Raw genomic sequence first — 14,700 nt, forward strand, 5'->3', positions numbered from 1 at the left:
AGGAGGGAAGCTTCTTTCGAAGCTTGGGGCTACCGAGGCATCGCCGGTGGTGAAATGGCCGCCGGAGAAGACGACTGCAATCGGGCGCGTGGTTGCACGCGCCCGCGAGTGGGAAGAAGGCACGTGCCTTCCACGCGCCCGCAAGAAAAAAATAAAAGAAAAGAAAAGAAAAGAAATAAAATAAAAATAAAATAAAAGAAATAAAATTTTTCAAAAATTTTATTTAAATCTGGAATATTGTTATGACTTATTTTGTGAAATTTTTTTGGAAAATGCTAATTTTATTAATTATTTAAGTGATTTTTCTATTATGGAAATAGAGAAAAAATAGGATTTTAATTTGAAAAATTCCAAGAAAAATTTCAGAACGATAGAAGTATTAATTAAGAAATATTAGAGAAGGGAAATTGAATAATATGAAATTCAAGATAATTATTATGTAATAGTTATTAATTTAAGGAATTTGGTTATTATGGAAATAAGGGGAAAATAGGAATTTAGGTTGGAAAATTCCAAGAAAATTCCAGAAACTTAGAAATATTAGTTAAGGAATTATAGTGAAGAGAAATTAGGCTTTATGAAAGTCTAAATAATTTTTATGTAATTTTTGGAGAAATAAGGCTTAGAAATAAAGAAAAATTATAAAAATTATGGAAAAATAGTGAAATGACATTCCAAAAATAAATTAATGTTTTAGGAACCCTTGAGGGCAAGAAAATTGAGAAATAGACGCTCGGCACGATTTTCGAGGCCGACACATCTTTCGAGGCAACTTAATAGTAAGTGTACTGTTTCGAATCTAGTACAGTTATAAATGTTTACCTGCGAGTATGCTTACATCATATTGACATGTTATGATATGTAACCAACACGTAAACTGCATCCATTACATGATTATGAAATGCATAAATACACGTTGATGTTATTGATCACCCGCATATGAGGCCGTAGGGAGTACGAACTGACACCGCTGCCTTACCAAGGGTGCACCCATACATCCCGGCTTCGATAGAGGTGGCCGCTAAAATGGTAGGTAGTCTGAGGGTGCAGTTGACACCTACGAGGTAAGATATTGCATACACACATGACATAACATTATGTACCCTTATTTAGATGGTTTATCATCTAACTCGGGGTTTGTCCCTGGAACATTCAACATTCCAGTAGGGACTTGCACTGCTGATACCGAGATTGGAGATGTGTAGTGACGCGAGACGTCAAGAAGCAAGTGAATGTACCATGTTATGTTGTAATATGAATAGTTTAAGAACTATGTACATTGTATTTATCTTCAGACACTGATGTATTAATTTTGTAATGAATGCCATATCCAATTATTATTAAATGCATTGCCATGAGCAGGTTCGATTCAACTTCCACTTTGAATTTATTTTCTAGTATAGATATCTCGTCTAGCATTAGATAAGGTCTTAGAGAATTTTGGGATAATGTGATGAGAGAAAAAAAAAAAATATAGACCAAATTTCCTAAGTCATAACACGCTCGAGAAGGCGGGCTGTTACAACCGTGAAATATGGTATTTTGAGGCGGTTTACAAACTCTCTCAAAATATGTTTTTTTCGGCGGTTTATTAAGCATTTTGCCAGTAAAATTTTGAAAATTTTTAAAATTAAATTAAAATAACATTTGCGATGGTTAAAAATCGTCACAAATTTTTTTAATTAAATAATATAAAAAATTAAATTTAGCGACGATTTAAAAGAATAGCCTCAAAATTTAAGAAAAAAATAAATAATTAAAAAAATAAATTAAATTAACATTTGCAACAATAAAAAATAGTTGCTAAAATTATTAATTTAAAAATTAAAAATTAAATTTAGCGACGATTTTAAAGAAATAATTAAAGTATTTAAAAATTAAATTAAATTAACATTTACGGCGATAAAAAATCGTCGTAAAATTTATTAATTTAATAATTAAAAATTAAATTTGATGGTAATTTTTGAAAAATCATTTTCAAATTTATAAAAAAATTATAATAATTAAAATATAAAATTTAATTAATATTTACAATGGTTATTTAATCGCCGTAAAATTTATTAATTTAATAATAAAAAAAATTGTGACAATATTTACCAAATCGTTGTAAAATTCATAAAATAATTTAATAATCGAAAAAGAAATTTAAATTAACATTAAAATTTATTCATTTAAAAATTAAAATTTAATTTTAGAAAATAATGTAATATTTATATTAAAAATATATAAAATTTAAAAAATGTGTAAAATTTTAAAAAAAAATATGTTTACTCTTTTTATTTTTAATTAATTAATTTATTTATTTTTATGTGATTTTTGGTGTGATTTATTTAGAAATATTATGTGTGTGGATATTCACGTATCTATGATTTTATATTTAATTTACAAAATATAAACAAACAGTACATTTGAATATGTACAATTGATAATAAATAAACACTACAAATGTTATATAATAATTAACTATTGATAATATTTATTAAATGTGTGAAAAATTAAACAAATACTATATTTGAAAAATATTGAGAGATTATATTATATAAAAAGGAGTTTAGAGGCTACTTTTTCAATCTCTTTCTTTCTATAAATAGAGAAATTTGTCGTTAAATTAAGATATGCTCAAAATTTGACTAAAACTATAATTTCACTTTTGACATAAGACTGACTTATACAATAAAAGGTTTGCAGATAATTTCATTCGCACCCTAAATTTATTTTTCTCTTTGCAAGCTATTTTGCATCTCAATTGAGATATTCTCTCACATAAAAAAAATTATTATTATATCTTGTCAATAATAATGTAAATTCAGTATATAATAATGATTTGTTAAAACTTAGATCAAACATGCAATTTTTATTATAAAAAAATTATTTTTAAAATAAATTCATGAAATATCTCTTTATTTTTAAAGTAAGTATTATCAAAATCATTTTTAAATCCTCTCAATGCTTGTCTTTGTATAATAGTGGTATATTATCAAAAATAATTTATTTTATGTATAAAATAAAATAATTTTTTGTTGATCATCGCTTCACCTCTTTGTATAACAGCCGTATATAGTTAGTTTTGAAAATATATTCTCTTTCTAGTGTTTAGTTTTATTTTAGCTATTTACAAGTTTTGTTTCATTATTTATTTGTGAGACTCGAGATCTACTCTAGTAATTTGTAGATGTTCTGCGGTATTAGTTTAATGCAATTCTTATTTATAGAAAAAATTTAATTATTTAAAGTAAGAAATTAATAATAAAAATTTAATATATCAAACTAATTTATTATATTTATTAGATTTATAATATATTATATTTTTAAATAAATATTAATTTGATATAATAATTTGAATTATTTTGTTATCATATTTTAAATTATTATTTTATTAATTATCATAATCATAAATTATTTTAATGAATTTCAATCAAATAATTAATAATTTTATTTTTATTTTATAAATAAATATTTCAAAAAAATAAAAAAAAATACTCAAAATTTTCACACACCCAAATCCCCGCCTCTCGCTTTCCCCAAATCCCCCGTTTCCCTAGCTATTCCCCTCCACTGAAAACCCTAAGTCACCCCCCCCTCTCCCCTCTCTCTCTCTCTCTCTCTCTCTCTCTCTCGCCGTCAACCCATCCGCCGCCGTCGACCCCTCCGCCTCCGGTGTTCGCCGCTGCCTCTGCCTCCGGTTGTCATCGCCGCCTCCGCCTCCGCCACCGGTCGCCGCCGCCGCCTCCAGATCGGCCTCCGTTCCTCTTTCTCCAGCTTGGCCGACCGACTTTCAGGTACGCTTCTTCTTATTCATAAGTGTATTTCAGCTTAGGTTAGTTAAAGTTACATAATAAATGGTAATTTGAAACCTATAAGAGAAATGTGATTATTTGATGACATTGAAAAGGATGTGAGAAAGGGATGCAGGATAGAGAAGTGGGAATAGGAATTAGAATGATTTCTTTTCTTTATTTCCTTTTTTCTGTTGTTAATCTTTTAGTTAGTAGGTTCCATAAAATCCTAATCAGATTGGGACAATCTACTTCATATTTTGCCAATTTAAGTTATTTAATGCTTGTTCTGTGTATTTTTTTCCGTTTTGTTCTTTACTGGCGTTGAATAGGTTTTACAGCAAAAGGTGTGTGTTTCTATGTGCATCTCTCTCTCTCTCTCTCTCTCTCTCTATCTATCTATCTATATATCTATCTATCTAAAGCTCTACTGTTTATATACCCCGTTGGAAGCCTACTGTTTATATACCCCGTTGGAAGCCAATAATATTTAACAAAGATAGTGAGCGCTATACTTGGTTGCATTTTGTTTCTCTTGTATCTATATACATCAATACACAATCCCAAGTGTGGAAATACAATGGGTTTATATATATAGCTGTATAAATATATAGGCTAGGTTTAATTGTAAGAAGAAATTAAATAATTAAAGAGGAATTAACAACTGATCTATGTGTTCATTAATTAATCCTTAAGCTTTCAACCATCCAAGGATCATGATCGGTCTTCATTAATCCTTTAGCTACTCATTGTTAAATTATTGCATCCGTGCAATGAAGCAACTTTATTAATTAGCAGAAGCTTCACAGAACTACAGTAATCAAATCAGTGATGATAATTATTCATTGTTATGTGCAAAACACGCAGCATATAATTGGACACTAATTTAATAAAGTTTAGTAGTAGGTGTGGTTTGTGAATTTAGTTGGAGTAGTACTCTCTATTCTGTTCTGTTGTTGCTTCTATTGCCATTTTTCATCCTTCCCTTCACTTTTATGTGCAGAAAAATCTGCTTTGATGTTGTTATGTGCAAAACAAACATATAAATGGTTTAATTTATATGTTTCAGTAAATTATCCCAACACGATAATTGCATTTTCAACTGTTATTTGTGCGAATGATCTATCATTATGATCATGCTGGCAATTTTCTATAAGTTGAATTTTGTTGTGATTTTAAACAATCTTATAGGGGGTGTAGTCCGGTAGAGGGGAGACTGTGTCGGATTTTCCTCAGAAATTATATTAAATAAAGAACATAATTAATTATATAATTCCCATCAATTTAGTTAGATTTGTTGCAAGTTAACCTTAGATTCCCGTTCAGTGACTTCCTCAATGGAGCAAGGAGGTCACTGAATTGTACTGTCGGACAGTCTGAAAATTTGATGTCGTGTTGTGTGCTCGGCGGATACGCATTAATTTACTTATGCATGGTACGAAAATTCGGTAGCATCTCAGGTTGTTCTTCGGTTGCATATAGGAATATGTTCTGATTCATGTGATTGACTCAAATTGAGGGTAACTCGTATGAATCGACACATAATCCTTATCGTGCATCTGGAGAACTGTGTTGAGATGTTGCCGAAATTTTGTACCGTGAGTAAATGTGTTCGCTCATGGTCATATCACGACTCAATTTCGGATGGGATAAGTCCCAACCTTCAAATTTTAAGGAGGAGTTATAAGGAGTGATTCAGTGGAAGAAGATTAAAAAAACTCAAATAAAAAAATTGTTGTAAATATAATTAAGTAATTTGGATCAAATTGAAACTAATGATGTTGATCGGGATCAAGTTACAAAATTGTTGTAGTTTTTAAATGCCTTTTATGTATGAAGTGCATATTTTAAAAATATTATGGATGTAATGTTTTCATATTGAGGTGTAGATTAGTGAAGTGGAATACAAGCTACAAGCTCTCTTTTAGCTGCATGGATAAGTCTTGGATTACAAAACCACGAAATACACATGAATTTCAGAAAGGGGTGCAGGGATGTTTGGAATTTGCCTTTGCCCATCGATCAGTTGAAGGCAAAATCAAATGTCTTTGTCTTGATTATGTTTTTAGAAAATGAGAGACCAGAGCAGTGGTGTATGATCATTTGATTTGTAGAGGGTTTCCAACCACGTACACTATTTGGTTTTGGCATGGGCAGTCAACTACAGGGGAAACTTCTAATAGCACACTTTCGATACAAAATCCCTTATAGAGTCATGATCCAATACACAATATGATCAACGATGCTTTTGGGATATCTAGGGACCATGTGAATGTAGAAGCCTGCACATCGCATCAACCAGTACATGAAGGTGAAGAAAGGATGCCAGAATTGAATCAAGGACCTAATGAGGAAACTAAGGCATTTTACGATCTAGTTAGGGATATAAATCAAGCATTGTATGAAGGATGTACGAAGTACTCGAAGTTATCATTCCTGGTAAAACTATATCACATCAAGTGCTTGTGCGGATTGAGTAGCAAAACAATGTCTATGATTTTAGAATTGTTAAAAGGTGCCTTCGAACATGCAAAGATTCTTGATTCTTTTTATGAGGCGAAGAAATTAATTACCAAGCTTGGTCTTAATTATAATCAGATACATGCATGTCCAAATGACTGTATGTTGTATTGGGGAGAAGACGAAAGTAGGGAGACATGCAAAGTATGTAACATGTCAAGATAGAAACAAAGTAGGAAAGGTAATCTGACGAACACGTCTGGTGGGGCTAAGAAAAGAAAAAAGAAATTTGCTAAAGTTTTACGGTACTTTCCACTTAAATCACATTTGCAAAGGTTATTTATGTCTTCTAAAGCTACTGAACATATGAGGTGGCATTATGTGGATAGTAACAAATATGGCTTGATGAGGCACCCGAGAGACTTTGAGGTGTGGAAGAGATTCGATGAAACACACATTGAATTTGCGTCAAATCCACAGAATGTTCGGCTTGGGTTAGCTAATGATGGCTTCAATCCTTTCGGAACTTTGAGTACCAACTATAGCATTTGGCTTGTGATTCTAAAACACTTAACCGCCACAAAATACAAAAAAAATCGCCACTAAATTCCAATTTTTTTGTAGTGATATACTGTTATGGCACCCACATATCAAATCGAAAAAAACAACCCAAGAAAGATTAAAATAGATTTATAAGAAAAGGAAAAAAAAAACCTTGACTTGATGATTATGGAGAATCACGAACCAAAAGTATAAACATCACTCCCAAGAATGAGACGAGAAGCTGAAAGATAAGTCAGATTTGATCGCCACAAGTGTTAGTTTGATAAGATCTAAAAATTCTACAAAAGAACAAGAGAAAGCTCTCAAATTTTGCCTTCAAAATTTCGGTCCCTTCTTTACATGTGAATGCAGCCTTTTATTGGCAAACATAATCCTAAACCTAATGCCCTAACAAATGGGCTTTAGTTAAGAAACACACATTGAATTTGCGTCAAATCCACATAATGTTCGGCTTGGGTTAGCTAATGATGGCTTCAATCCTTTCGGAACTTTGAGTACCAACTATAGCATTTGGCCTGTGATTCTAAAACACTTAACCGCCACAAAATACAAAAAAAATCGCCATTAAATTCCAATTTTTTTGTAGTGATATACTGTTATGGCACCCACGTATCAAATCGAAAAAAACAACCCAAGAAATATTAAAATAGATTTATAAGAAAAGGAAAAAAAAACCTTGACTCGATGATTATGGAGAATCACGAACCAAAAGTATAAACATCACTCCCAAGAATGAGACGACAAGCTGAAAGATAAGTCAGATTTGATCGCCACAAGTGTTAGTTTGATAAGATCTAAAAATTCTACAAAAGAACAAGAGAAAGCTCTCAAATTTTGCCTTCAAAATTTTGGTCCCTTCTTTACATGTGAATGCAGCCTTTTATTGGCAAACATAATCCTAAACCTAATGCCCTAACAAATGGGCTTTAGTTAAAACAAGGATTGGCTTAAGTTAAAACAAGGTTTTAACTCGAAACAAGCCCAAGCTAGAATGTTTTAACCCAACCAAACGTAAGCTAAAATAATAAAACTATACATAGCTAAAATAACTAGGGCTTGAGACACGTAGCTCATATGAAAATAAAATAAATTTATATTAGGCCCATTGTAATTTAGGCCCCAAAATGTGCAAATGATGTGGTCTTCTTGTGTTTTGGCCCACATGCTTTTAATCTTGCTACACTTGAACTTGAATAATGTTTTTAATATTTTGATCCAATTGCTCTTGTGATTCCTCCAAATTGTTCAATCCAAATTGTTTATGACTCTTGACCCAAGTCTCTTTGATTAGCCCATCTAGAGGTTCTTTCATCTTTTTAGCTTTGCTCATTGTCATTGGTCCACCATGGATGCGCAATGGATCATTAGTGTTGCCTTGTCGCCCTTCACGATTGCTACCTTGATCTCCATAACAAAAAATCGATGTATCATGTAAAATCATACCATAGCTGAGTTGAGTTTAACTTTGCTAGGCCTAGACTTATTTTTTCAAGAATTCTATCAATCTCTAACTTGACTTATTAAGAATTTTGTTCGACTCAACATCGGCATATGAACTCTAAATTTAAATATGTTTAAATTAGTTATATTTTAATATTTATATATCTTAAATTAGTGGACACATAAAATTAGTATATTTTATTATTTATCTAAAATTTAAATAATATAAATAGTATGAGAAAAAAATATAAATGACATAAAATACGCATTATTTATTAAATAAATTTAAATTTATTTATTTAAATAAACTAGCCTATACATTGTAGCTTCAAGTCGGGTCTGCCGAATGAACAAAATGTCATTTTTGTTTGTAGCATTTGTATTTTACGGCCTGCATCATCTCCGTCAGAACTTCCACTACAACTGCCACGTCGTCCGGCGTCCTCCTCTTGCTTCCTCACCACTATCATCTCCTTTCCAGAACTTTCTGAGACTTTATGGGCATTGGGCTTTCATTTCTCTTCACGACGCAGAAACCTCCGTCGCGTCGTCGGAATCGAGTCTTAGTCGTAGTGTAACTTGACAGAGAGTGGCCTCACCTCGGTCGTAGTGTACTTGGATCTATCGGAGAATATATAGGACAACCTTGCTGAACAGATCCTCTCGCGGCGCTTCCTCGATTAGATGTTGTTTGGGAATCCAAATTACCCAAGAATTATCACTCCATTATTCCTATGATGGCGGCGACAAGGTTTGATTTTCTTTCTTATATCGCTTATTGTTTTGAAAATCATATGATTGGTTCTTGTGCTAGATGATTAGTTATGCATGTGAATCGTTTTTTGGGAAATTGAAAATGAGACTGTGTCTGTGCCTGCAAACTGTTTGACGAAATTCCCCAAAGAGGAGTCTTTCCTCGTATTATTCTTCAATCTATTGGTATAAGGTAGCAATAAATTATCATACTGATGCTGGCATTCAGGGAAAAAACTGACTTGACTCCGTTTGGCGATGATGGGGGTGTAGGAGGAAGCGTTGATGTTGCTCTTGAGCCTCCTGTCGAACTCAAACTCGGGTTTGTTTCATTCCGGCGATGTGATTCACGTAGACTATGGCTACGAAATTTGGCGCTATAACTCGACAGTTCGGTTGTCGACCTCGACAGCGCCTATTCAAGACATCTCCTTCGTCGGAGCCACCAGAAACGGCTTCCTCCAGTAACAGTAAGAACTATTTTTCCTTTACTCTTAGCTCTTATTTATTTATTTATATCCAAATTCGATAAATAGAGCTTTCAAAGAATTTGAATTTGGATTTTGTTTTGTTTTGTTGAATTGCGTATTAATTGGCCGCCTAATTTGAATCAACCCAATGCACCAAAAATGATCATATATATTGTTTTGGTGTTTCATTTTACAAAATTTGAGCTAATCATTAAAATACGTAAAATTCTTTCACGTATTTAAGTGTATTCATGTTAAATTGACATATCAGGTGTTATATAATAATAATATTTATAGACACACATTTACACACAAGGAAAAAAAGAAAGAAATTGTGAAGATGAATCGGTCGTCATCGGTGGTGGCTATGGTGGAGGGCAATTGACGAAAAAAGAAAGAAATGATGAAGATGAATCGGTCGTCATCGGTGGTGGCTATGGTGGAGGGCAATTGACGATAAAAACGCATTGTTGTTGGCGGAATGTGCAGAGGTTGTTATCGGAGGTGGTAGAAGGTGAAGAGACGAAGGAACTATCGGTTGGGAAAGACGAACCAATCGAACAGACGGTCGGAGGCACCATTGATTGGGAAGACTATGATCAGAGAAGACGAAGCAACAGGTTTTGTCGATAGGAGAAGACCGACGGCCAGTCGTGATGATCGGAGAAGGCACAGGAACAATCATGATGATCGGAAATGACGACTGATGCAGTCTACAACAACTACAAAGGGATGACGGCAACTAATGCAATTGACTACGATTGCGAGAGGTTGACGACAACTGTGACTATGAGAGGCTGAGGACAACTACGATGGCAATTGCGATGGGTGAACGACAATCGACAATGTTCAAGGGTTTAGAGGGGTGGTCTGTGCATTTATTTATTTATTTATGTGTACATGTGAGTTTCATAAAAATTATTATTATATGACACTTGACATGTCAAGTTAGCACGAACACATTATTTTAAAATTGATTTTACATGTTAGATAAAATTGCACAAAATTGAGTCAATTTGTACCTAATTATTAAAATTGAAATAATTGGATAAAATTGTAAATTCACGAAAAGAATTGAGTTATTTTTGTGATTAGCACATAAAATTTTATCTTTTCATGCTTAAATGATCATATATATTGTTTGATATTATTTTATTCATGCATATTTAGTGTTTTAGTAAAAATCTTTACCTAATTTGTATTATTTTCATCCCTATTTATCTCTAACTCTAGCAACGAGGAGACCATCTTTTACAGAGAATTGTTATTCCCACACTCCATCCTCCAAATTTCTTGTTCACTGCAACTCCCAGATAACTAAAAATGGTCAAAGTGGTAATATCAGAGCAGCTGAGAGCATTTTCAATCGCATGGCCATAAAAAATGTGGTTTCTTGGACTGCGATGCTGACTGCATATGCGGACAATGAGCAAATTAAGCAAGCCCGTCAGGTATTCGATGAAATGCCTGAACGAAGTGTTGCGTCCTGGAATGCAATGATCACAGCTTATATTCGTAGCACTGGTGGAGTAAACGAAGCTGGTGAGTTGTTTACGCAAATGCCTGAGCGAAATGCTGTGTCTTATGGTGCAATGATCACGGGTTTTGTTCAGGCAGGAATGCTGGAGAAGGCTGAGGAGTTGCATGCAGAGATGCCTCTGACTTGGCGGGATCCAGTTTGTTCAAACGCTTTGATTTCTGGGTACCTGAAGATGGGTGAATTGGAGGGAGCCATTCGAGTTTTCGAGGGCATGGCAGAGAAAGACGTGGTTTCTTGGAGCTCAATGCTTGATGGGTACTGCAGGGATGGGAGAATTGTGGAGGCTAGATATTTGTTTGATATGATGCCACAGAGGAATGTGGTTACTTGGACTGCAATGATACGTGGGTATCTGAAGAAGGGGGATTTCAGAGATGGTTTCCGGTTTTTCTTGGCGATGAGACGGGACGATAGTGTGAAAATCAATTCTAGGACACTGACTGTAATGTTTGAAGCCTGTGGAAACCTTGGCAAATATGGAGAAGGGTATCAAGTGCACGGTTTAGGTGTGCATATGGGGTTTGACTTTGATGTCTTCCTGGGAAATTCTGTTATCGCCATGTATTGTCGGTTTGGTTGTATGGATGCTGCCAGTACTTTGTTTCACACAATGAACCAGAGAGATGTCGTTTCGTGGAATACTCTGATCGCTGGTTATATCCAAGATGAAAATATTGAAGAGGGTTACAGACTTTTTAAGGAGATGCCTGAGAAAGATGTGGTTTCTTGGACAACCATGATCGCTGGGTTCTCTAGCAAAGGTGTTACAGGAAAGTCGGTTGAGTTGTTCAAGGCGATGTCACCAGAGAAGGATGATGTTGCTTGGACTGCTGTTATTTCAGGCTTTGGGAACAATGAGGAATATGAGGAGGCTATCTGTTGGTTCAAACGAATGCTTCACGAAGCTGTACGACCAAATCTTCTTACTTTAAGTAGCGTGCTGAGTGCCTGTGCTGGATTGGCAGCATTAAACCAAGGCTTGCAAATGCATGCTCGTGTTCTGAAAACAGAGATGCAATTTGAGGTATCCATCCAAAATGCTCTCGTCTCAATGTATTCGAAATGTGGAAATATCAGTGAAGCCTGTCGCATATTCGAATCCATCGCAGACCCCAACATTGTTTCCTTTAACTCAATGATAACTGGATTTGCACAGAATGGACATGGCAAAGAGGCAGTCGAATTGTTGAAGAAAATGCGAGATGGGGGGAAAGAACCTAATGACATTACCTTCCTTGGGGTCCTCTCGGCCTGTACCCACACGGGACTAGTTGAAGAAGGATGGAACTGCTTCAAGGCCATGAAATCTTCACATAACATGGAGCCGGGGCTAGATCACTATGCCTGCATGGTTGATCTTCTTGGCAGAGCAGGCTTGCTAGATGAAGCAGTGAAGTTGATCGATTCCATGCCATTCCAGCCCCACTCAGGTGTTTGGGGTGCTCTTCTTGGTGCAAGCAGGACTCATTTTCGGCTTGATCTAGCAAAGCTTGCAACTCAACATCTCTTTGAGCTGGAGCCTTACAGTGCAACGCCTTATGTGGTATTGTCAGACATGTACTCTCTTTCAGGAAAAGTGAAGGATGGGGAGCAAGTGAGAATAACCAAGAAATCCAAAGGGATAAAGAAGATTCCAGGCTGCAGTTGGGTTATAGTGAATGATAAGGTTAATTTGTTCTCTGCTGGCGATCAATCCCATGAAGACTTTCAAGAGATTGCAAGGACATTATGGGTAATTACGGATGAAATGCAGCAACTGGATAATCAGTACAATGGTTGGGGGGACATTTTCTCAATGCTGCAATGGGGTGATGGGAGGACAGACAGACAAAAAGAATGAGGAAGAGAGTTTTATGTTAAGGGCATTTTAGGTATTTTCTTAAAAATTTATTTGGCATGGGATCGGCAATATAAGCTATTAACCAAGGGGTACTTACAGTAATTTTTTAGAAATAAAATATTTATGCCATTGCTAAGGTAGTTAGTGCAATTTATTATATATATATTTTTTTATAAGCTTGAGTTGCCCTTAACAGGAACTGATTACCAAATTCTTAATCCTGCTGCCATGACTACTTTGTGAGATTGTTTCTATGATGAACAATAGCATTTATGAGCCTATGCTTATCTATGAGTCTTACATTCAATAATTCAAGTACTAACGTAGCATGAGGATTGTAGCCCAAATGCTTTTATCTAATTACCATCAAGTGTAGAGGACTAACTAATAAGCTTTAAGAAGTTGAATTTAGATAATTAAGTAAATAGTTATATATAAGAATTAACTCTCCTCTTTTAGGAAACGACATTTAAAAACTATTAGATTATTATACATGGTAACAGAAATAAGCACTGATTCCTCACCATGCTATGTTATATTGATGCTTAATTAAAGAAGATTATATTATATAGAAAAAGCCTAATCTAACATATTGCTTTGAAAATCACTGGACAATTCTGTTAGGACCCTACTTCTAACTAATATTTAAGATAAAATTGGAATTAAAGGAGAAATAGAAAGAAATGAGAGAAAGACAAACAGAATAATGGGAGACAATAGAGAGAAATGAGGGATAAATACACAAAAAGTAAGGACAAATAAAGAAATGAGGAAAAAACTAAAATTTTAAAATGTTTATTTAATTCTGATGTGATGAAAAATGATATTAGATTATAATTTTATATATAAAGCCATTTAACAAATTTACTTATCGCTTACCACTACTTCCATTACTTCTCCCTTACTTTATAACTGCTACTAATTATAAATAATAACTGTAAATAAATAAATAAGAGCTAAGAGAAAGGAAAAATAATTCTTACTGTTACTGGAGGAAGTTGTTTCTGGTGGCTTCGACGAAGGAAATGTCTTGAATAGGCGTCGTCGAGGTCGACATCCAAATTGTCGAGTTATAGCGCCAGATTTTGTAGCCATCGCCTACATGAATCACATTGCTGGAATGAAACAAACTCGAGTTTGGGTTCGATAGGAGGCTCAAGAGCTACATCAACGCTTCCTCCTAACACGCCCCCCCCCCCCCCCCCCCCCTCCCCCCCCCCCCCCGCCTTATCACCGCCAAAAGGAGTCGGTTAGTTTTTTCCAGAATGTCAGCATCAGTATGATAATTTATTGCTACCTTACACCAATACATTGAAGAACAATAAGAGGAAAGACTTTTCTTTGAGGAATTTCGTCAAACAATTTGCAAGCACAGACACAGTCTCATTTTCCATTTCTCAGAAAATGATTCATAGACATAACTAACCATCTAGCACGAGAACCAATCATATGGTTTGCAAAAAAATAAGCGATATAAGAAAGAAAATCAAACCTTGGCACCGCCATCAAAGGAATAATGGAGTGATAATTCTTGAGAAATTCGAATTCCCAAACAACATCCGATCGAGGAAGCATCGCGAGAGGCTCGATTTAGCAAGGCTGTCCTATATATTCTCTGACGGATCCAAGTACACTACGACTAAGACTCGGTTTCGACGATGAAGGGTTCTGCGTCTTGAAGATAAATGAAAACCCAGAGCCCATAAAGTCTCAAAAAGTTCTGGAAAAGAGATGATAGTGGTGTAGAGGCAAGAGGAGGATGCCAGAAGATGTGGCGGCCGTGACAATTCTAACGGAGATGATGCAGGCTGTAAAATACGAATGCTGCAAACAAAAATGACATTTTGTTCATTTGGC

At 34.6% G+C, this 14,700-nt stretch overlaps 1 protein-coding gene across 4 annotated transcripts; it reads left to right on the forward strand.

The window, feature by feature from the left end:
- The first annotated feature begins 3,535 nt into the window (after nt 1-3,535).
- LOC127811660 (pentatricopeptide repeat-containing protein At1g53600, mitochondrial-like) lies at nt 3,536-13,128 on the forward strand. 4 transcript variants are annotated; one of them, XM_052351726.1, is made up of 4 exons: nt 3,536-3,779; nt 8,615-8,991; nt 9,267-9,463; nt 10,697-13,128. In XM_052351726.1, exons 3-4 carry the CDS (start codon nt 9,352-9,354, stop codon nt 12,841-12,843), a joined length of 2,259 nt encoding a protein of 752 aa, XP_052207686.1. In that variant the 5' UTR covers nt 3,536-3,779; nt 8,615-8,991; nt 9,267-9,351; the 3' UTR covers nt 12,844-13,128. The 4 variants fall into 4 exon arrangements, with proteins under 4 accessions (XP_052207686.1, XP_052207685.1, XP_052207684.1 ...); XM_052351725.1 differs by lacking the exon at nt 8,615-8,991 and having other exon boundaries at nt 9,223-9,463; XM_052351724.1 differs by lacking the exon at nt 8,615-8,991.
- The last annotated feature ends 1,572 nt before the right edge of the window (nt 13,129-14,700 follow it).

The sequence above is a fragment of the Diospyros lotus genome, chromosome 10 (assembly GCF_014633365.1).
Source record: "Diospyros lotus cultivar Yz01 chromosome 10, ASM1463336v1, whole genome shotgun sequence".
NCBI classification, from domain to species: domain Eukaryota; kingdom Viridiplantae; phylum Streptophyta; class Magnoliopsida; order Ericales; family Ebenaceae; genus Diospyros; species Diospyros lotus.

Bases quoted from the DNA above. Each gene is read 5' to 3' on its own strand.
- LOC127811660 (XM_052351726.1), top strand. From the start codon at position 9,352: ATGGCTACGAAATTTGGCGCTATAACTCGACAGTTCGGTTGTCGACCT. The intron at 9,464-10,696 runs GTAAGAACTATT...CTCTAACTCTAG, and splicing joins AACGGCTTCCTCCAGTAACA to CAACGAGGAGACCATCTTTT.